At 40.4% G+C, this 24,637-nt stretch overlaps 1 protein-coding gene across 13 annotated transcripts in view; it reads left to right on the plus strand.

The window, feature by feature from the left end:
• CDC14A (cell division cycle 14A) overlaps positions 1-24,637 on the plus strand; it is a 206,701-nt gene that overhangs the window by 97,142 nt on the left and 84,922 nt on the right. For all 13 annotated transcript variants that reach the window (XR_003971058.1, XM_030326596.1, XM_030326595.1 and 10 more), the window contains exons 8-10: positions 2,576-2,663; positions 10,202-10,432; positions 19,246-19,384. Coding sequence is in view for 12 of the 13 variants with exons in the window: in XM_030326596.1 (XP_030182456.1) it covers positions 2,576-2,663; positions 10,202-10,432; positions 19,246-19,384 (458 nt within the window). In the remaining variant the exon portion in view is untranslated. The remainder of the gene's footprint in view (positions 1-2,575; positions 2,664-10,201; positions 10,433-19,245; positions 19,385-24,637) is intronic.

Below are 24,637 nucleotides of genomic sequence, written 5' to 3' on the forward strand. Positions count from 1 at the left end.
GTACCTTAAGTTCCTGTCTGATTTAGATTTCTTTGAAGTGTGTGTGTGTGTGTGTGTGTGTGTGTGTGTGTATTTAATTAGAAAACCAATATGTGTCATCTTAAATATTTTATTATTGATAAATATTGACATTTGTATCATTCACTGTGATAGAAGGCACAAATATTAATTTGGGAACTTTAACAAAGTAAGCCTATGTTACATTAGTCAGTTAAAAGCTGTAACTTCCTTATTAACCTTTTTTCAGATTTGGATCTGAGACCCAAATTTCGTTTACTCCATCAGCCTTATCCAGGCTACTGAATATAGTCTAGTATTACCTAATGTTTATCTTTTTGGGTAGGCAGATTTGCAAACGTATTCTTTTGGTTTTGTGAGTGAATGTATCTTAGTGAGTCCATTGCCTTTCTCCATATGATTGATTATAAAAGGTTACTGTTTAACCAAATGGATGTCTGTAATCCAAATTAACAGACGTAACACAATATATTTATCTAGGCTTACCTAGTGGTCAAGGATACAGAAATAGTGAACATAGAAACCTGTTTTCTTTTACTGTTCATAAAGAATTGCGTTTAGCCTTTTGATGATTAGAGCATACTTTTATTTTTGAAATTTTAAGTAATGTTTTAAGTTTATTAATTAAGAGGGATATTGGAACATTAGAGACTGCTTTCTTTAAACAAGAAAAAGTTTAATTATCATAGAGCTATATATTAGATTCTTTATTCAAATTGTTATAAATAGATAGTTATACCTGAGATATAACTTGGCATGTGATAGCACTCACAGTATTCCTAAGATTTTATTTCTGGCATTATGGGGATATTATATTTATTACAGTTAGATGAACACAATTCAGACGTTTATAGTGTCATGAAAAGTTTCATTTTTATAACTTTTGCTAACTAGAAAGAAACATCTCGTTTGAAACATAGAAATTGTACAGCTAACTTTTGATTTTCATGAAAATGGGAAATGATAATGGTAGTATAAATAATTAAAGTAGAGGTTCCAGGTTTCCTTGATAGCATTACTCCCAATTAATTTAACAAATACTTAAGAGCTCCTGTGGTAGAGTGTAGACTGTATTTGATAAATATTCTTACCATTGAGGTCTTTGCCATGTAGTGGTGGAGGAGAGAGCTTTTTTAATGGATACTCTTGGCCCAGTAAAGAGAACTGCCTTCCTTCCCAGCCTGGGGAGGTATCTGTGCAGTGCTAGAGAGCCCTGAGGGTGGAGATGGGGAGGAGAAGGTGGGCCTGGTGGGTTGGGGGGGGGGCGGTTTGCAGGTGGGCTAAAGAATGCTTATGTGGAGAAGCGACACATGTATTTTATGATGCATTGCACAGATATGTCCTAATTCCCTGCAAAATGTTGGGTACCCTGCCCCAGTGTTCCATGGGTTTAGAGGCATGTTGGGAAGGGAAGACAGTGGAGGAGATAATGGAGCAGTGGGAGGATGCTGGTCTTCAGACCTTTTCTGAGGATCTTTTAGAGAGTGTAGACCAGAGGTTGACAACTGATGATCAAAGTCGACCTGCAGGTGTGTTTTATTTAGTTTCATAATATTTAAAAACTTAAAATAGTCAACGTTACATACAGAGAGATTTCACATGAAAATGCATTCAGAAAATCAGCCACATTCAGTTAGCCTTTCCTGCAAGGTGACTAAATTAGCCAGAGCTGAGGAGCACCTGCCTTTTTTTTTTTTTTTAATTTTTTTTAACGTTTATTTATTTTTGAGACAGAGAGAGACAGAGCATGAACGGGGGAGGGTCAGAGAGAGAGGGAGACACAGAATCTGAAACAGGCTCCAGGCTCTGAGCTGTCAGCACAGAGCCCGACGCGGGGCTCGAACTCACGGACCACGAGATCGTGACCTGAGCTGAATTCGGCCGCTTAACCGACTGAGCCACCCAGGCGCCCCATACCTGCCTTTATTTATGTCTCTTGTCAGACCCGTGTCGCTGTTTGGGTTTGCCACTCCTGCCATAGACCTTGGCTGACTTGAGTTTGTGGTATACCTTGAGGGTTTAATGATCCTCTGTTCTCACTCTTGTCTCCTTCTGTTTCCCAGTCTAAAAATCAGCCCTGACAACAGTAGCCACCTATAAAAACAGAAAAAAAATGGAAGTGTGTTCACTATGACCCTGATATTTATAATTTTTTTTTCATTCTTTAAAATATGTTTACCATGTTCATAGAAAGTGCTTATATTTTCTGTCCTTTATCTTCTTGCCCTTTTATTTATTGCAGGAACAAGTAATATTTGTTTTCATCTCATGTCATTGCAGAGTAGCCAGGACACAAAATTATTTTAAGCAAAGTACCCCCACTTTAAATAAAGTTTTCCTAACTTTTCATACAGTCTACAGAAAACTTTTTCTGAAGTGTATTGAAATATAATTTTGAGAATCAGATGCATGTTTTTATTTTAAGCTGTATTACTTTGTCTTCATGTATGTCCAATAGTACTAACAGAGTAAAAACCAGTTTTGTTTGTAAGGGTTTCCTAAGTTGTATAAGAATTATAAAATATTTTTCTTCTCTTTTCTCACAAAATTCTGCCAGCGAGTTGAAAATGGTGACTTCAACTGGATTGTTCCAGGAAAATTTTTAGCATTTAGTGGACCACATCCAAAAAGCAAAATTGAAAATGGTAGGTTTTTCTTTACTTTACCATCCAAACATTTATTTCAGTTCATCTTCTTTAATTTCTTCAGATAATCCTTTCTTTTGATAATATTCTCCAAAGAATATCTATTAGTCAAAAATTGAACAGTAGTAATTAGTGTGTTAAGTATTATAGTTTAGTAGGTGGTAAATAATCACTGTTTAAAAACTAGAAAATTTTTAGATTGCCATAAATAGGATGCTCACTTTGCCTGACCCAGTTATGAAAGAAGAATCTGAGAAGCAAACTGGTCAAACCAATCAGCAGATTGTTGCACTTTGTCCGTTGTTCTGAGATTTGGTGGTGGGGTGCTACGTCAAGGTATGCTCTGGGGAACATCATGTGGCACAGTAATGACGATGGTGGTGTCAACAGGTGTCATTTATTGAGTGCTTGCTGTGCACTAGTTACTAGCTAATCACAGCATTATCTCACTTAATGCACACTCAACCCTCTATGAGGTATAGGTACATTTATCTCCATTTTGCAGAGGAAGAAACGGAGGCTTATGAGTAGGGTTTTGTCCAGAGTAATGGGGGAACTAGTACTCCATCCCAGAGTTTGGCTTCTAAATGTTGCCACTATTTATTTAGTGATCTATTTATTGTTGATCTATTTATTTTTTTATTATTTATTACATCAAATAAATGTTGATCTATTTAGTTCCATTATGATGACAAGAATACTTTTCTAGCTGACAGTCATTAAGTTACTCCTTTGCAGTATAGGTATAGCCAGGGGCATACATACTCAGGATGCCAAAAAAAAAAAAGCAAAACAAAAAAATAAGCCTCTTGAATGACATATGATCAGCTACGTGAGTTTTCCCTTTAATGTTTATTTTCTACTTATTTTCATCTGTTACCTTCCTAGAAGACAAGTATTGATAGGCACCAAAGATTTAAGGATAATTTATGGGAGGAGTACATAAAATTTAAAAATTTCACTTATGAACACAATAGCTCCTTATCTGCTCACACACAGCTCTGGAACATCAGTGGTTTTTTTTTTTTTTTCAGTATATGAAGTTTATTGTCAAATTGGTTTCCATGCAACACCCAGTGCTCATCCCAAAAGGTGCCCTCCTCAATACCCATCACCCACCCTCCCCTCCCTCCCACCCCCCATCAACCCTCAGTTTGTTCTCAGTGGAACATCTGTGTTTTGAAGGAACATAATCCAAAAACCCCTGATTGAGATTTATTCTTTCTGCATTATCATCATCGTAAGTATTTTAAAAAAAATTTTTAATGTTTATTTTTGAGAGAGGGAGACAGAATTTGAACAGGCTCCAGGCTCCGAGCTGTCAGCACAGAGCCCACGAGGGGCTCAAACGCACTAGCCCTGAGATGATGACCTGAGCCAAAGTTGGACACTTAGCTGACTGAGCCACTCAGGAATCCCACGTCATCCCAAGTATTAATTCTAAACTCTAGTTTCATTGTACATTGTTATTCATGCATTTAGATTTGCTAATTTGTTTGCACTCCCACACATGTGCCCCTCAGTTCACGCCCATGACACACCTTCCAGGGAACTCTCCTTGAATCATGCTTTCCCTGTGATGGGGAAGGCGGGTCTAGAGACTTAAGCTCTCAAATAGGAGGCCTCTGTACTGAAGCCAGAATTACATCTTCTCATTCATGAATTTGCTAATGAACTTTGCTCCAGACATTGACTAACTAACCCTCTGTCATGAGGTTTGTTAGGACTAACATGTTATGTGCCCAGGGAAACTGCTTTCTGGTGGTTGGTCTTTCAGGACAGGATTGATTACACTTACCTTTGGCCTCCTGTGCAAAACAATCTGACTCAGACCCAGAACATCTTGGTAGGTGCATGGTTTCAGTAGTGGCTTTGTCAGCAGGTGTTCATTTGACAAAGTTGAAAGAGTTTTGCTATTTAAGATTCACATGTTTTGTGACATTTTCTTTTTCTTTAAAAAAAAATTTTTTTAATGTTTATTTTTGAGAGAGAGAGAGAGAGAGAGACAGAGTGAGAGCAGGGGAGGGGCAGAGAGAGAGGGAGACAGAATCTGAAGCAGGCTCCAGGCATTGCACTGTCAGCACAGAACCTGATGTGGGGCTGAAACTCGTGAAAGAGATCATGACCTGAGCCAAAGTCAGATGCTCAACAGACTGAGCCACCCAGGTGCCCCTTGTGACATTTTCTTAAAGAGAAGATGAGAGGTGTAATGGAAAGAATCATTTAAAATATTTTGAGAGGTAATACATATGAAAAAATAAAATGCAGATGAATTAATAAAAAAGCATAAAAATGACCTGTAATTCTACCCAAGTTTTCAAGGGTTAATAGTTGGTGGTGGGATAATAGGGGTTTTAATTTTCTTTCCATCTGCTTCTCTGTGTTTGCTTGCACACACTTCCCCCTCTTCCAGTGGAATACACACACACACTTATAAAAGTAAACCTTTCTTTCTTTATAAGTATAGCATCATGATTCCTGTCTCATATCAGCTTTTTTCACTTCACATATTACAGACTTCTTTCCATGGTAGTAAATGTAGATTTTCATTATACTTTTCCATGACTGCATTGTATATTATTCAGCAATGTGCCATAATGCTGTTAATTAATTACTTTTTGAATGAAATCTACATTATTTACAGTTTTCCTCTTTTTAAAACTGTCATGGTTGGCAAACACATTCATGCATTTTCTTTGTAGTTCTCATTTCTTCTCTAAATTCTTAAGTAGTAGAATCAGCAGATAAAAGGCTATGAATATTTTATGTGACAACTTTTTTAAATTGAATAACAGTTGACCTATAATATTGTATTAGTTTTAGGTGTGTAACATAGTGATTTGATATTTCTATACATTAGGACATGGTTATCACCTTAAGTCTGGTTACCATCTGTCATAATGCAAAGTTGTTACAATATTATTGATTATATTTCCTACGCTGTCTATTACATCCCTGTGTCTTATTTATTTTATAAAGGGAAGACTGTACTTCCTTAATTGTCAAAAATCTTTAAAAATTCTTTTTGGTTGCATATTGTAATACTGGGAAATAATTGTAGCTACCATTTGCTTATATGCCAGGAATGGTGCTAAGCCTTTTGTGCACCTATCTTCGTAATAATCAGAACCACCCTCTGGGGGAGGTGGTAGTTATTTTATGGAAGAGAAGATAGAGGCTCAGAGGAGTTACCTGACTTGCCCAGGTTTACACAGCCAGAAAGTGGCAGTGCATGGATTCAAATACAGGTCTCTTTGATTCCAAATTCTATGTTCTTTTTCATCTTATTACAGAAGAAGTACATGTTCACTACAGAAAATTTAAGCAATGTAAAGGAAAGTCACTTGTAATTATATAATGTAGAAATAAGCCCTTTAAAATATTGCTCTATCTACATCTTTCCCCCCCCACCCCCTGCATATATTGTACCCTCTTACATCGAGAAAAAAAGTTCTGAAAGGGCTGCTCACCTAGTATTTGTTGGTTTTTATGATGCCTAGAACATTCTCACTTAAGGCTGTCATTGGTAAATATCGATACTCTGCTGGACTCCCCATTTTAAGACCTGATGTTCATTAGAAGCTTCATTGTAGTTTTTGTAAAAGGGCTTTAACTACTTTGTAAATGTTTTTTGAGCTTAAGAAAATAATTGTGTGATGGGATTAATAAACTTGATCCAATTACAGTGTAATCTGGGTGTTTTTTTTTTTTTTTTTTAATTGAGAAACTCTGTGTTTCCTGAGGAGGCTGAAAGTCATTTAGGGGTTTGTTAGTAGAAAAGGTAGATTTTAAAAAAATGAACACTCAAATAGCCATTGTTAGGATGTAACAAAAGAAGCCCTAAAATCTTGGGATCTGGGCAGAATGCATTGTAAGAGTCTCAAGTGTGTGTTGTGTCTACAGAGAGCAAATACAATTTTTACAGTTGTCTTGGTTCACATTATTTTGATGGTGAGGGAGAGAAGGCCCCTTACCTTTGTTGTTGTTGTTGAGCTCTACCTTTTTTTGCTTAAATTTGAGATGCTGCGTGAATAATATAGTGGTAGAATTAAACGTATTTCGGATTTCCAGTTTTCCAAAAAATCCCCCAAACTCTCCGATGGCAATGTCCTTCTTATCTCTATTTAAAACCAAAAAACAAAAAAACAAAAAAACAAAAAACAAAAAAAAAAGAAGAAGAAGAACAGAGGGAAAGCTTGAGAGGGAATTGCAACAATTTGAAGCCGATTCAGCCTGATCCTTTCATGACAGAAGCAGGTATGCACAGCTGGGCCGTGGAGCCTGACTGCCCCTTTACTGGCTGTGTGAACTTCCCAGACCCCGTCAACTTCTCCGAGCTTCAGTTTCCTTGTATACCACATGGGGGGAGGGGGGGGGCGAGGGGGAATAGGATGCACAGTGCAGGCATGTAGTGAAGATTAGAGATATTATATGAAGTGTCTGGCACAGCGTCAGGCACATAATAGGTGCTTATTAGATAGCAGATATTCTGATTACATTTTTCTCATTAATGAGCCTAATAAACATATTTTATCGCGTCCTACATTTGCCTGCCCATTTTGAGGTTTTTACTCTTAATAATGCCTGTGTGGACTAGTCCTTTGCTGTTCTTCAGTTTCTCAGCTTTAAATGAGGGGCTGGGAAGAGATGAATTTTAAATCTCTCTGCTCTGAAATTCAGATTTCACTCTGCTCTTGGGCTCTGCCTGTGCTTTATTGATGCCAGGGCGCCATCTAGCGGCCAAATAGAGGACGGGGCTGATGAATGCTCCGTTCTGCACGTTGCTAAAATCAGTCCCAAATGCAGTGATAATACCCACAGTTATTCAGAAGTTGTAGGATATTGTCATTGTCATTGGTTACAGCTGACTTGAAAGAGTTTGAGGGATTTTAAAGAAACATGCTCACCAGCTCTAGGAAGTGCAGCCTCTAATGTTCATGTAATATTCCTTTATTTGGAGACCTAACAGAATCAGGTTGGATCTTACTTGAAATCGGCCCCAGCACAGGCCCTGGATTCTGACTGCCAGGGTTCAGATACTGCCTCTGTCTCTTACCAGCTGTGTGTGTGAGCCCGTTCACTTTTCTAGGCAGCAGTAATTGACTAGTTGCAAGGTTTAATGAGATGACCTATCTGAAGCACTTAAGTTTAGTGCCTGGCACAGAGTAAGTGCTTAGTAAATGTTAGTTATGATTATTATCATTATCATTATTACTTCTGTATCCTATTGCCATATTTGGATAACTTTCCAGTGTTTTGGGTTTTTTTTTTTTTTAATCCAAATGGACTCATAGTTTCTCTTAATAGTTGGTTTAGGTATATTATTTATAATGCCATTTACTCCTGATGGAAATTAATAGGTGAAAAGAAATATTCTTCCAGTCTTGGCAGGGAAGGGGAGGGGATTGACGCTAAACCAGCCATAGCACATCAGGTAACAGGTGCCATCACGAAGGTACCAGGTATGCTAGGAACCCAGGGTCAGAAGTGCTCATCAGCCTACCACACCAAGGGAAGGCTTCCCATAGGTTTGTGAGTCCTCTTCTTCCCGTTCTTCCATGGTAGGAAAGCTCTTGTTTCCTTCTACCGACCACAGTTCTTTTCTCCTTTAGGCTGTGAATCTGTTGCTGGAAAATAAGTTGAGCCTGGTAGGAAAACAGATTTGTTTTTTCCAAGTAGAAAAGCACCCATTCTCTCTAAATGTGTGTGTGTGTAAGTTACTGCTTCTACACCGAAGATGGAAAATAAGCCCTGTATTACCTGTTTGCTCGGAAGCAGCATGGCCTGTAAACATGACGTATCTGGGCTGTGGATTAGTTCGACCTGCCTTCCAGTTCCGCCTCCATCCACTGTGTGACCTTGGCCAGGTAGACCAGTTAGGGCTTGGTTACAGGTAACAGAACCCATCTCTGGTAAATTAAACCAAAAAGGCATTGCGTGGGGTTACGCTGGGGATCTCACAGCCTCCAAGGGAAGGCTGGAGAGTGAGGCCTAGAAAATGAACAGGGTCCAAAGGAGATCACGTCTCAGCAGGGTCCAGACAGGGAAATGGAAACCACACCATTTCAAACGGAGTAAGTTTCATTCAAGGGATTCGTTACAGAGAAGGCTAAACAGGAAAAGGACCACACTGAGGAAACCAGAATGTTATGGAGGAAACAGCTACTGCCTTTAAAAAGGGAGAAAGTGAGGTCACCGGCAGCCAGGGTCTTGGGAGGGCAGCCAGGCTGGTATCGGGAGCTGGGAAGAGAAGGCTGCCCAGCTGGTGTTTGCAACTGGGGGCTGAGGAGCAGATACTAGGGGCTGGGCTGCAGCCTGGTGCTGGGAGCTCTGGCTGCTCCTGTGTTCTGCTGCCGAAGCCTTGCTGGCCCCCACAGGGAAGTCCCTTCTCCTTCCTCTGGCCTCCAGTCACTCTGGTTGTGCTTCATGCCTCCTGTTTTTTGAACTGACAGGAAGCTAGCTGCAAATGCCATCCGCAGACCCCGGCCCCAGCATGGGAGGGTTGGCTCGCAGCTGAGAGAATATAGGAGACGACCAGCACAGGCAGAGTCTGAGGCAACAAGAAATGTAGCCAAGGTCATAGGGCAGCCATTGCTGGCTCACTGTGCAGGCTGCTGCTGCCCATTTGTGTGGGGCTCACCACCCTGAATGAGTTCTGAGTAGATTGTCTCACCTGGTATGCTGTGAGTCCTTGAACCCTGAAGAAGTTCCAGATGCGGTAATCAGGGTGCTGAGAAATGAGTCCCCTGTTAGTAGCTGGGGCTGGGGGCAAGGGCTGCAGTGGCCAAAGCCACCAGGGGTCACCTCTGTTGATTGGCCAAGTCTAGGTCTGTAGCTCCTGGGAATACTCACACGATGCTGGACCCATTCGAAACAAAAGGGGGTTTAGAGGCTCACTACCTGTACCCCTACCCTTCAAAAGAGAAAATGTCTACAAAAAATTATTAAACTGTTTTCGTTTCTCAGTCTCTTAAATGGGATGAACTATTCTTACCTTAACAGGCTGTTTTGAGAATTTAAAGAAGTCATATGCGATGGTTACTTACACGTGGTAGGTGCTTAATAATTATTAATCTCTTTTGTGGCACGGATTGCACTATGGATGGAAACTAATCCCCTGGCGAAAGGGGTTTAACTGTAATTGAAAGGTATTTGTCAAGTGGAAGAAACAGCACAAAGAATCTTTCCAGGCCTACTGAGCACATTCCAGGGCATCCAGAAGCTCCTTGTTTCAGTTTGGGAGACGTATGCTGCCAGGATTTGAATCCTATGGGTGGAGGTTTGACTTTTCATGAGCTATTTCCAATACTCAGAAAAGGTTTTTCCTCTCCTGTGGTGGTTTTTTTTTTTTTTTTTTTTTTTTTCTTCCAGTTATTCAGACTGCTGCTGCCTTAGGAATGTGCTTCGACCTCTTGGGAAATGCACTTTCTTCCTAGGCTCTGTTGAGATTCATGAACTTTATTGTGAAGGGCTTTTGTGCTTCTGGGTGTGGAAGGTGGAACGCCTGCCTTGTGCTTACAGCTCCGTTTTCTCTTCAGGCTATCCTCTGCACGCCCCTGAAGCCTACTTTCCTTATTTCAAAAAGCATAACGTGACTGCAGTCGTGAGGCTGAACAAAAAGATTTACGAGGCAAAGCGCTTCACAGACGCCGGCTTCGAGCACTATGACCTCTTCTTCATAGACGGCAGCACGCCCAGTGACAACATCGTGCGAAGGTTCCTGAACATCTGCGAGAACACGGATGGGGCGATTGCGGTTCACTGCAAAGGTGCGTGAGGCCTTGGTGGTCACTGTGGTTCTGGAAGGGGATGAGGCAAAAACAGCAAATCGTGCGAAACAAAACCAGTTAGAGTCTTAGGAAAAAGAACACGAATTTATTTTGTTTGAGAAAACTGGAACACAAACCCATTTAAATAATTCCTTCCTAAGGAAAGGTTTGCCTGGATGTGGATAATCGGTGGAGGCACTTTTTCTGGCCTTCCCTTACAAGCCCTGCTCACTGACACCAGGCCCCACAATGAGGGAAATCACAGTAGCACGGTCTATGCACTGGCAGGAACAGCTTAGATAAGTACAGTTGTCAAGAGGCAAGAGTTGTTAGTTAGTTAGTTTATTTATTTATTTATTTGTTAGCTTTTTTTTTTTCCTCTTTCTTCCAGAACTGCCTCTCTCCTTTCTACCATCCTCCACCCATCTGACATTTCATGCTCCCATTTTATGACCCAGCCGTCTGGACCCCCACTTTGCCCTCTACTTCCCCCTTCTCTAGCTAGTCTTTTGCCTAATGGACCAGAGTGTCTTCCCTGCCCATTGCTAGTGGATGGCACCATCCTGGGGTAAGCCAGCTCTTACTTGCTGCAGATGTGTTCCTGCCTCTTTGAGTGAACTGAAAGACTTGATTATATAAATGAATCTCTGCTCTCTAGGGGTGGGTACTTTGGGGCAGGAGTCCTTCAGATTACAGGAGCCCTGAGGTTTCCAGAGTCAGCAAATAAAAATACAGGATGCCCAGTTAAATTTGAATTTTTGGTAAATATTGAATCCTTTTTTTTTAGTATGTTTCAAATATGTTACAGAACATACATTCTGCATCTTATCTGGTGCCCTTGTGTTGGCTACTCAGAAAACATGAAATAACATTTTCTCTAAGCCTGGTTGTTAGACTCTGAGGAGGATCAATTTCCATTTTAGTTATTTATGAAAAATTTTTTTAATGTTTATTTTTGAGAGAGAGAGAGAGAGACAGAGAGAGAGAGATGGTGAGTAGGGGAGGGGCAGAGAGAGACAGAGACACAGAATCCCAAGTAGGCTCTAAGCTCTGAGCTGTCAGCACAGAGCCTGACGTGGGACTTGAACCCACGAACTGTGAGATCATGACCTGAGCCCAAGTCAGACGCTTAACCGACTGAGCCACCCAGGTGCCCCTCAAATTCCATTTTAGATTTTCCAGCATGGTGTGAGGTATTTTACTGGGGTCTTTGATTTGAGCGACCAGAGACCTCTCTGGCCACCCTGGGATCGAGTCTAGTTCCTTACATGCAGCATTTCCTAGTGCCACTGGGTGGCGCTGCTGTCACGATTTTAAGTCTGCTAACTGGTTTCTGTGGAGTTTTATGCTAATTGTCTAGTAGGTGTTGGGGATTGATTGTACTGTTCTTTTCAAGTACCTAGTGCTGCTCTAACTGACTTATTCAGACAAGCATGGCTCCGGTGCTGACAGAAACTGAAATACCATTTTGTAGGCCTTTGTTTCTATGTTTAAGATTCGAGTAGGTGGAGGTACTTGGCTGACATGTGAGCGGCGACGGGGAGCTGCGTTTCGCCGGGGACCCAGAGAGATGGAAATGAGCTGCACGTGGCCCCGGTTTGCATGAGGGTTCCCTGTGTCAGGCTTCATCCACGTCAACAGAGCCTCCACCCAGCCTCTAACGGTTTCTTAGGATGGGGGGCCCTGACCGGCAGGACGTCCTGTCTCTCGGATGGTGTGGGGGGCTCCGTTAGGAGGGTGTCGCGTTGGCTCCCTGCAGACTGCTTTCAGTTGTGATCAGGTCGCAGTGGTGGAGAGCTGGTTTGCCCTGGGTGTGGGCCGTGGGCCCTCCAACTTTGCCTTTCCAGCTCATGTTGGTAAAGATTGCCCAGGCACAAGAAGAAGCCTGTGTTTCTCGCATTTCAAGTATCAGTGGAACTCCCGAGCTGATGGCCTTGCAGCCACTACCAACATTTAGGAGATACTCCTATGCCCTTTTTTAAAATGTATTTTTGTGTCATAAAAATCAGTATTTTTCCTCAGATTAATTTGGCCTTATTTCCTAGTCAGTTAATTTTATGATTACCAACTCATAGAGCTGATCTGTGTGTCATGCTTAGATTGACAAATTCATGGGAGAAGAAATGCAAAGCTGTCATTAAAACTCAGTATCTTTTTTTTTAATTGAAGTATAGTTGCTTCATTAAAACTCAGTATCTTTTTTTTTTAATTGAAGTATAGTTGATTCATTAAAACTCAGTATCTTTTTTTTTAATTGAAGTATAGTTGCTTCATTAAAACTGAGTATCCTTTTTTTTTAATTGAAGTATAATTGATTCACAGTGTTACATTAGTTTCAAGTGTACAGCCTAGTGATTGGACGAGTCTAAATGCTGTGCTCACCACAGGTGTAGCCACCATCTGTCACCACACAGCACTGTTATGATACCATTGACTGTATTCCCTATGCTGTCCTTTCATCCCTGTGACTTATTCATTCCTTAACTAGAGGCCTGTGTCTCCCACTCCCCTTCACCCATTTTGGCTGTCCCTTACCTCCATCCACACTGGCAACTACCAGTTTGTTCTCTGTATTTATGGTTCTATTTCTACTTTTGTTGTTTGTTTTTGTTTTCTAGATTCCACATCTAAGTGAAATTGTATGTTGTCTTTCTGTCTGACTTATTTCACTTAGCATAATACCCTCTAGGTCCCTCCATATTGTTGCAAATGGCAAAAAAGCTCATTCTTTTTTTATGGCTGAGTAATATTCCAGTGTGTGTGAGAGTATGTGTGTGTGGGTGTGTGTGTGCACGCGTGCATGTGTGTGTATATCAATCACATCTTGTTTATCCATTCACCTATCAATGGACACTTACGTTGCTTCCATATCTTGGCTATTGCAAATAATGCTGCAATAAATAGGGGTGCATATATATTTTTGAATTAGTGTTTTCATTTTTTTGGGTATCAACATCTCTCTTGATAGCATTTGTCACCTAACTGAAATTATAAAAATGAAACTTCTTGTGTTCAGCATTCTTATTACAGATATTGTCTGTATTATATCCTAGATGTGTGAATGTTAACATTAAAAAAAATACAGTGTGTCTGTGTATTTTATACTGGAGAGGTTTTTATACTTTTATTTAAAATCAGAACTGTTAGCATCGAGCTGAGTTCTTGTATGGGAAGGTCACATTTACATGTGGTGACATCTTTGGGATAATGTTATTTCATTTGCTTCCACTTGTACACACATGTAGGATTCTTTTATAAAGATTACACCTTCAGTTTAATTACAGCTGTATTGCTTTTAATAGCATACTTATCTACTATAGGCCTGTTAATTATTTTGACATCTGCCCTAATTAAGTCAGTTTAATTTTCTGGGAATTGAAGCAGCACTGAGCATTTTAATTGAAGTACAAGGAGGAGGGAGAGAGGATCTTATCCCATGTCACATGAACTTTCATAGCTGCTGGAGAGAGAATGAATATGTCCTGCCTCAACATAAAGTGCTGTATATAGAATCAAACTAGAAATTAATTTGCTGGGTATGTGTGAAATCTTACCGATGATTGAGTATCTATAGTTTACCTTCTGGTTGTTAAAAGGGATGACTATGAATTTCTGAAAATTTCTAGCACAAACAATAATTTAAAAAATGGGAACACTGTGATGTTCTGATATGTGATTGTTGATATTCTATAGGATTTCAGAAAGTGCCTGCCACTGTAAGGGAATCAGCATTTAACTGGGTATAAATAGAATACTTTTCAACGTCTTGTCTTGCTGTGTCAGGGAGCCCTTTAATTATGAATGCTCTAAGAAATTTGTTAAAGTTTTTATAGAAACTTAGTGAAATGTTCCTATTCTGTTGAATTGTGGTAAGAGCTCCTAACTATTGAGTGCTAAGTACATTCTTTTTATAGACCTAAATTATAGACTCTTTTTAAAACGGGGAAGCAACTTTAGTTTCAGAGAAATTTGAAAATTTTCTGCATCACCTTTTTTGGTTGTGAGTGTGTGTGACTAGGAGCCTGACTGAGAGAATGAGACCCTTGCATGGGGAGGGGAGCGGTCAGAGGTAGCATTGCCTCCAGAAAGGCCACCTCCTCTCCAGACGGACACCGGCATCAGTGACTCCAAGGAGGGGCTCTGGAAGGTCATTGCTCCCTGGGTCCTATGCAGGTTCCTACCGAGCTTCCTGCCAAGGTTCCTATCCCAGGCTGCCGCACTGTGTTTCCCCATGACCACCTATAGTCTCATTGGATGTCGAGAGTTAACAACTCTGCAGAGGCAGCGAGTATCTGCTCTGGACAGAAACAGAAAGGCGAATTATTCTTAACGCCAACATTAAAGGGAGAGCCCCACTGAGACCATAATTAAACTTTGCTCTTTTCTAAAGCATATTGATGTTTGGTCTGGGGCAAAAGGTACTTCAGATGAAAACAGGCTACAGACACACACACACACACAGACACACACACCCTTCATCTAACAGAACAGTGTAAATATAATATTTAAAAAGGAAGGCTTGAAGGGAAGGGAATGTCAAGCATCTATAATCATGAGCTTGATTATAATTTCATTTGCATTTTTAAGTAATCTCTACCCCCAAGGTGGGGCTCAAACTCACAACCGTGAGTTCAAGTGTTGCATGCTCCATCGACTGAGCCAGCCAGGCAACCCTTATTTGCAGTTTTGCTGTGTATTTTCAACCTGGCATTATTGCCCCCAAGGGGGAGAATTGTTTTTTGGGGGGAACATTCTTTTTCTGCAGTCAATGCTTTACCACTGAGCTATACCCCTATCATTCTTTTTCTGTATGAAGCACAGATGTACACACAATACATAAAGAGATACGCAGTATACTGTGGCAGTAAAATTTCATCATGGGGGACAATCAGGAAAAAATGTCTTAAAGAGGCTCCTGGAGGAGACACTAATGAAAGAAATACTGATTTAGAGACAGCTTTTTCACACTTTCACATTTATGGAACTAGGATGGATCTGAACAATGGTAGCATGTTATAGTAATTGTTTCTTACTTAGTAGAACTTAAATAAGGGTGCATATTACACCATTAGACGACTTGATGGTGTCTTAGATCTGCTGAGACATAGCATATTTCGAAGTACTGGAGAGATTAGAGAAAATATTCTCTACTTTTTGACTAGGGAAAGCTGACGAAAGGACAGAATCTGGGGAAAAGATTCTTAAGCATTTAAAATAAAAGCCGTCTGGAGTGCCTGGGTGGCTCAGTTGGTTAAGCCCTACTTCGGCTCCAGTCATGATCTTGCATTCATGAATTTGAGCCCCCATCAGGCTCTGTGCTGACAGCTCAGAGCCTGGAGACTGCTTCGGATTCTGTGTCTCCCTCTCTCTCTGCTCCTCCCCCTGCTCACTTCTCTGCTTCCCAAAAATAAATAAATGTAAAAAAAATTAAAAACAAAGCCTTCAACTTTCCCATTTCCTTTTCTTTTTTTAACATTTATTTATTTTGGGGAGAGTGCAAGTGGGAGAGGGGAAGGAAGGGGAGGAGGACAGAGGATCCAAAGCAGGCTCTGTGCTGACAGACTTTTCATGGATGAAATTGACCTTGTACCAGTTTTCCAGGCCAGAAATATCAGTCATCTTTGACTTTCCCTGTGACCTAGTCCAAATGTCTTTCTCATTCAGTTCTTCCTTTTTCCACCACCTTCCATCCACGTCCACGCTGCCCTATCCGTGCCCCCCTCGACTCCCCTCAGCCTCCTGCCCCATTCCCCCAGCTGCTCTCTGGCCCTTCCAACATGGCCCGTGTGCTGCCACCAGATCCATCTGCTTTTATCATGTCACTTTCTTGCCCCCCAAATACATGGCAGCTTTATTTTGCCCTTTCCATTAGTTAAAGGAAAAAATACAGATTTTTGCATGATAGCAGTTGATGTTGATTAGCTGTTGATATCACGAATTCTGTAATTCTTTTTAAACAAGTTGAATTTCATTCATCAAAGCATCATCTCCACATATCTGAGGAGTAATAACGCATATATGCAGGTGCTGTGACTTAATCAGTGCCCAGAGCACCATGGACCTGGCTTTGGGGTCTCCTAACAGTAGCTCGGCAGTCCTTCATGTCTTTGGAACCTCCCCATCTAAGCCTGGAACCCTCCTCTTGACTCAGGGATGCTCTTTATTCTGGCCTTTCTCATCCATTCATCCTCATTCTGCACTCGACACACGCTTACAATTCTCCAGACCAGCCAGGCTTTCGTACACCGCACCCTTTGCTGAAAATATTCTGTGACCTTCCTATTCTTTAGTGTCTGCTAAAGTCCTTGTCGGCAATGACACATTCTTTGAAGACGCCAGTGGCTCACATGGTCCCCTCTCCTTTCCTCTGAGAGTCCAGTTCCAGGTCAAACTTCATTTCTTTGGTATTGTTTCTCGCTTACTATTCTATGGACACTCTGATACTCATCGTGGTAAAAAATTATATCCTATACTTGCTTATACCTGTATCTTGCGAGCCGAAAACCCTGTCCGGGGCATCTTGAATAAACACTTGACTGGCTGAATTTAATGTTTAAAAACAAAGACAGAGCCACTTTATTTTTCTATAGGAAAAAATGCATATGATACAGATTTTAAGTTGTGGAAAAATAACTGCATACTGCCTTGCTCATGGGTGATACTTAAATAAAAATTTACAGTACTGAACCTAACTCTGAGAAACCAGATGTAGAAAGATTTAGAAAATGCTTGTAAGTAAGCATTATTGGTTCAGCCCTATATAGTTTGTGAGGAGCAAGCATTCTACTTGTCTTCGTATTTCTGTTTCCAGATCTATCACGGTGCCTCATACACAATTGGTCTCAGTCAGTACCTGTAAAACGAGTGACAGAATGTGAGCTGAGTGGAAAGAATTCTGGGATGAGAATCAGGGCCATGGTGGGGGTGTGTGTGGATTTTAGTCCTAAATTCCATACTCATTTGTTATACTAATATGAGTCAATTGGTTGATATCTTTGGGCCCCATTTGTTCTGGTATATGAATAACCACTACTGTTTTTGAGAACCTGTCTCTAGCTTGATAAAGTTTTTGAATATTTTTGCAAAAGGAGGGAGTCAATGTGTATTTTTTAAAAAGATTGGCTAAAATGTAAATAAAGTCCTATCACCTTTATTTCTTTGGAGAGAGGAAAAAATACAGCAATGGTTAAAAACACTCTGAAGAAATCAGAGTTCACGATAATAACCAGTATTTCATGGAAATTCATTTCTACCTGTGTTACTTAATCTTATGTAACAGAGATTGGATTCAACATAAAGAAAATAAGCCAACACAAAAGTTGTTAGAAAATGCAGGAGCCTGGGGAAATGAAATTTGAGCACTTCTTTTTGCTTCTTTGTTCTTTCTCAGTGGACTGTGTGCTCTCCCAAGGGCAGGGTCCGTGTCTCTTTTATTTGTCACCGTGTCCCTAACTCCTAGCAGAGTACCTGGAAATAGTAGATGCTGCATCAATACCTACTGGCTGAGGAAATCATGAAATCCTGGTCTCTGATGGAGTGAAATGGAGGTTAGGATGATCATCTGATAGAGGTAGTGTTGACCTAACCATTTGTGGGTTAGGTAGTTGATGGGGCTTGATGACATCTATGGTGTCTTCCAACTTGTTTCTATGATTCCTTATTCTAAATTAAGTTATAAAAAAAACCTGGGTGCCTGGGTGGCTCAGTCGGTTAAGTGTCTGACTTCGGCTCACGTCATGATCTCACAGTGAGTTTGAGCCCCACGTCGGTCTTTGCGCTGGCAGCATGGAGCCCACTTCAGATACTCAGTCTTCCACTCTCTGCTTCTCCACCGCTTGCTCTCTCTCTCTCTCTCTCTCTCTCTCAAAAATTAAAAAAATAAATTTAAAAACCAACTTAACCATTTAAATAGGTTAAGAAATTGGGTGTGATAATATAATCAGTTACACTGGTAACTCAAGGGGTCACACAGACAAACTGTTAACTGTAGATTCACCTCAGCCTGGGTTGGGTCAAGGATGGGGAGGGTGGAGACACCTGACAGATCATATTTTGCAAGTGCTTATCATCGAACCAGCATTGGCCTAACAATATTCACAATGACAGTCATTCCCAGAGGCCCTCGGGGGTTGGACTTGATAGTTTTTCAAGACCCCTGCTCTGATTTTTCTATTTTCTTATATATGCTTCCTTTAATTATATGATCTATTTTTAGAAGACTTCTTGAGTTAGAATCATCTTTTTAAAAATTTATTTATATTTTTATTTTTTTAATTTTATTTTTTACTTTTTAAAATTTACATCCAAATTAGTTAGCATATAGTGCAACAATGATTTCAGGAGTAGATTCCTTAGCGCCCCTTACCCATTTAGCCCATCCCCCCCCTCCCAAAACCCCTCCATAACCCTCTGTTTGTTCTCCATATTTATGAGTCTCTTCTGTTTTGTCCCCCTCCCTGTTTTTATATTATTTTTGTTTCCCTTCCCTTATGTTCATCTGTTTTGTCTCTTAAAGTCCTCATATGAGTGAAGTCATATGATTTTTGTCTTTCTCTGACTAATTTCACTTAGCATAATACCCTCCAGTTCCATCAATGTAGTTGCAAATGGCAAGATTTCATTCTTTTTGATTGCCGGAGTTAGAATCATCTTTTAATCCCACATCACATACAAAGCATTACATTATCGTCTGGCTTTAAAACACTAGTATACTGGAAACCATTGCAGTTTTGGGCACGGTTTGATTTCAGTGTTTTTGTGGGTTCATATGCTATACTATTTTGTATTTCTTGGTCTGTTTCCTTTTCTTGCAGCTGGTCTTGGGAGAACAGGGACATTGATAGCCTGTTACGTCATGAAACACTACAGGTTTACACACGCGGAAATAATTGCTTGGATCAGAATATGTCGGCCAGGCTCCATTATAGGACCGCAGCAGCACTTCCTGGAAGAGTAAGTATATGGTCCTCCTTCCTGTATCCCATCCTTTTTCTGATCATTTCTACCTCTTGTTCTCCTGGTTGTGGACTATGTCAAGCCCATGGTTATAAAATGGCTGTGTTGTGAGAGAAGTCTGTGCCTCTAATGGAATATTGTTGGTTTGACAGCTAATGCATTCTAACTTTGTACCTTTTTTATCTCTTAGATCAGGTGAGAGAGGAAAATCACAGAGCCATCTCTGCCTACCTTTTTTCTGTCATTTTTTCTGTGTGATCTGGCTACAGTGCAATTTTCTTATGTCATCCCACTTGACACTTTTCATTCTTTTCTTTTGTTTGCATGTCTAAAAGCAGAATGAAAAAAAAAAAACACAACTAAGGTCAGTCAGTGATTTCGGTGACATTGCTGCTTTCCTGACAACTAACTAAATGAATAAAGTAGCTGCAACTGAGAAGTTACCAAGGAAGAAAAAAGAGAACTGGTTGTTAGTCCTGGCCATGCTGCTAAATAGCTTTACTACTGTTATTTGCAAGAATGCTTATAAAGTCACTCATTCATTCATTCATTCATTCAATCACATACTCATTAACTATTTGTCAAACCCTAGCCTATAAGGTGGAGAGATTTAACTCATAAGAAAACAACCCTTTCTGGTTTCCCCTTAAAATTTTTGGAATTATCACAGATTTATCCATTAATAAAATGAGATGAAATTAACACTAGCTGATTTAGGTCCAGCTCTAAAATGTTATCAATTATATCTCATACAGAAATTTTATTTTTTTTTCTTTTTATGCTGCGATGGCTGTGCTTTGAATAACATTCTTTTCTATATAATTAAATTTTTTTCCATTTAAATTGTTTTAAGTTGGTGAGAAATGAATGGTCATGGATTTCCCAGAAAGATGCTCTAAGTAAGCCATAAGCATCTGAAATGGTTAAAAGGATTTGAGGAATCCTACTGAGGAGTTACTTTAGTTGCCAGTCCCACGGGGAATAAGAAAATAGTGCTGGAAATGTGAATTTGTACCTTTGCTTCAAAGAATGATACAGAAGTAGAAAGAAATCACAAGAAAAAAAAAGATAGCCAAGAATAGGATGTTGAAGAAGACAGAGGTTCCCTAGGGTTGGCCTATGAGATACAACTAAAGTAATTCTGTTATTTTAGAATTGTATTCTTTACCAGATTCTCAGTAGTCTCCTCTGTTTTGCATTATGTGTACCTGTAGCATAGAGCTTGGTGCTGTGTATCTACCAGATGCTTGTTGTAATAATTGCTTGCTGAAGTTAAATATGTACATGGCCTTAGCATTAGGAGACAGAAACCAAGACACCCATAAGCCCAGTTCTTTAAAGACATTCAATCAATCTCTTAAAACCATTGTTTGGAAGAATGTTAATTTACTGGGTACCTACCAAATGGTCACCTTGCTGCCGGGTGCAGCTCACAAGGTGAACAGATGTAGCTGAGAACTGCACCTAATTTTCCTGAGATGTCAGATACCACAGTCCTCCCACCGCATGCCTGCACACTCCTCCCTCCTACCTCCCTGCTATGCCTCCTCTCTCTGCCACATCTCAAAATAATAACAGAAGAAATGAGGTTATGAGGCACAGACACTCTTGATCAAAGAAAAGTATTTTTTTTTCACTTACAGATACTTAAGCTAGAAAACTCAGGATAATTCCTTAGGTGTGAGTCCGTATTATAGTTTTCTAAGTATTTTTCTGTAAGAATCGAGGTGCAGGAATGATTTCCTTGTATAACTGAAGCACTAAAATCAGTCATTAATTAAAGTCATTCAGTTAAAATTAGTCTTTTAAAAAAATTTGTTTTAACGTTTATTTATTTTTGAGACAGAGAGAGACAGAGCATGAATGGGGGAGGGGCAGAGAGAGAGGGAGACACAGAATCCGAAGCAGGTTCCAGGCTCTGAGCCGTCAGCCCAGAGCCCGACGCGGGGCTCGAATTCACGGTCCGTGAGATCGTGACCTGAGCTGAAGTCGGACGCTCAACCGACTGAGCCACCCAGGCGCCCCAAAATCAGTCTTAAAATAAGGCATTAAAGCTTAGGCCAGAACCTTCCTGAAGGCAGATTCTTTCTTTAAAGCACTAGACCTTCCATATTTTGCAATATTTCTGATAGTGCTAGCTTGGGAAAATGCCTGCATCACTCCCGGGCTTTCCCAGGCATTACTAGATCACCTCCATCAAGGTAGGCGTCCGATCTTCTTTATACTTCTGAGTGGCCCCGGAGGTAGCGTTGTGCTTTACTTGACTGTGTACACTTCTTTTGTTCTCTTCTTCTCCTCTCATGTTTTTCCTTTCCAAGCCTGTGTCTTGATGTACCGCAGAGTGGAAGACATTGCTTAGTATATTTGTGATACTCATCCAACAGATATTTGTTAGGTGTGAGCTCTCTGTCGGGCAGTGCTCTTGGGCCTGAGGTTGCAGCATTGAACATGACAGACAGGAGTACTCCCTGGGTGTAATATCTCTAGGGAAAGGAGAGGACAATAAACAAATGTGTAAGTGCATATAGGAGATGGTTTCTTTCTTTCTTTTCTTTTTTTTTTTTTTTTTATTTATTTTGAGAAAGCAAGCAGGGGAGACGCAGAGAGAGAGAGGGAGACAGAATCCCAGGCAGGCTCTGTGCTGTCAGCACAGAGACCCAGTGTGTGGCTTGAACTCACAAACCATGAGGTCATGACCTGAGCCAGAATCAAGATTTGGATGCTTAACCGACTGAGCCACCCAGGTGCCCCTATATGAGATGATTTCTGACGGTGATGTGACAGTGGAGACGAGCGGTAGGTGAGGGGGTGATTGCAGGGGGCGGGAAAGCCCTTTGGATTGGTGGTCAAGGAAGGCTTCTTGAAGGAGAGCCAGAACCCTGAGGGTGAGAAGGAGCCGGTGCTGTCAGCCTGATATGTGTCCTTGGCAGTGGGCACATGAAGGTCCTAGTATTGCAACTAGCACACCGTTTCTGAAGCCCAGAAAGAAGGCTAGTGTGGGTAGAATATAATGAGCTGGGAGTGGGTGGTTTGAGAGGTTGGCTCGGTAAATTTTCACAAAGTAGACATACCCATGAAACCACTTTCCAGATTGGGCTATAGAACATTTACCAGCACCCAAAAGCCTCCCTTGTGCCCCTTCCATTCACCACCCAGTTCTGCCTGTGTGACCATTACCCTTACTTCTAACATCATAGATGAGTTTTGCCTGATTTTAACCTTATACAAATGGAATCAGATAGTATGTGTGTCTGGCTTCTTTCAGTCAGCATTATTTTATTGTTATGTTTAATAAGAGTGTATTCATTTTCATTGCCGGATAAAATTCCATTGCTTGAATGTATAACATATTAGCTCTTCTTTTGATGGATATTTAAGTTGTGTCCAATTTGGGGCTATTACAGACAAAGACAGATACCATATGTTTTCACTCATATATGGATCCTGAGAAACTTAACAGAAAACCATGGGGGAGGGGAAAGGGGAAACAAAAGTTACAGAGAGAGAGGGAGGCAAACCATAAGGGAATCTTAAATACTGAGAACAAACTGAGGGTTGATGGGGGTTGGGGGAGAGGGGAAGGTGGGTGATGGGCATTAAGGAGGGCACCTGTTGAGATGAGCATTAGGTGTTGTATGGAAACCAATTTGACAAAAAATTGTGTTTAATATAAAAAAAAAGTTAAAACATCCAAATAAATAAATAAATAAATAAATAAATAAATAAATAAATAAATAAAATCAACAACAGAAAAAAAATTGGGGCTATTACATATCTTTGGTGCATCTGTCTTTGGATGTATACCTATGAGTGGAACATTCAGTTATATAGCAGGTATCTCTAAAGACTTTTCTAGAGTAAATATGCCAGGTTATATTCCCATCAACAGTGAGTGGGATTCCACTTTCTTCACATACTTACTTGATATTGTCAGTTTGTTTTGTAAATTTTTTTAAAGTTTATTTATTTTTGAGAGAGACAGAGACAGCATGAGTGGGGGAGGGGCAGAGAGAGGGAGAGATAGAATCCCTAGCAGGCTCCGTACCACCAGCACAGAGCCCAGTGCGGTGCTAGAACCCACAAAACTATGAGATCACGACCTGAGCTGAAACCAAGAGTTGGACACTTAACTGACTGAGCCACCCAGGAGCCCTGATATTCAGTCTTTTAACTGAAGTCATTATATTCTGCTTGCAGTGACAATTTGCTTTGTAGTTTTAATTTGCTGTTCTCTGATAACTAATGTGGTTGAACTTTTCATGTATTTATTGGTCATTAGTGTATTCTCTTTTATGAAATATATTTTCTTATCTCTTACCTATCTTTCTATCAGACTGTCTTTCTTGTCGATTTGCAGGAGTCTCAGTATTCTGGTTACATGCACACTGTTCATTCTGTGGAATGCAGATATATTCTTCTACTTTTGGGGGTTGCTTTTTCACTGTTCCCATATTGTCTTTTGAATAGAATTTCTTGATTTTGAAGCAGTCCAGTTTCATTAATCTTTTCCTTTGTAGGTAATGCTTTTTATATTCTACTGAAGACATTTTTGTCAACCCAAAACATACCATATTCTTTTATGTTTTATTCCACAAGATCTACTAATTTCCCCCACCATATTTAGGTTGATAATTGAGCAAGAATTACTTTAAAAAATATGTATATATTATGAGGGGTGCATGGGTGGCTCAGTCAGTTAAGCATCAGACTTCGGCTCAGGTCATGATCACGGTTTGTGGGTTTGAGCCCTGCGTCGGGCTCTGTGCTGACAGCTCAGAGCCTGGAGCGTGCTTCATATTGTGTCTCCCTCTCTCTCTGCCCCTCCTCTGCTTGTGCTCTCCCTCTATCAAAAATAAAATAGACATTAAAAAAAATTTTTAAGAATATATTGTGAGATAGGAACCCAGGCCCTTTTTTTCTTCCCGAATGGATACCTAGTTGACCCAGCAGAATTTATCAAAAAGACCACCCTTGTCACATTTCTAAAGTGTCACCTTTATTATATGTGAGTTTGTTTCTGGATTCTGTACTCCAGTCTATGTTAATTTGTCTGTCTTGACACGAGTACCTCCATGTTATAATTGCTGCAGTTTTATTTATTTTATTATTTTATTTTTAATTCTTTTAATGTTTATTTGTTTTTGAGAAAGAGAGAGAGAGAGTATGAGTGGGTGAGGGGCAGAGAGAGGGGGGAGACACAGAATCTGAAGCAGGCTCCAGGCTCTGAGTTGACAGCACAGAGCCCAATGC

Source organism: Lynx canadensis, chromosome C1 (genome assembly GCF_007474595.2).
Source record: "Lynx canadensis isolate LIC74 chromosome C1, mLynCan4.pri.v2, whole genome shotgun sequence".
Lineage (NCBI taxonomy): Eukaryota > Metazoa > Chordata > Mammalia > Carnivora > Felidae > Lynx > Lynx canadensis.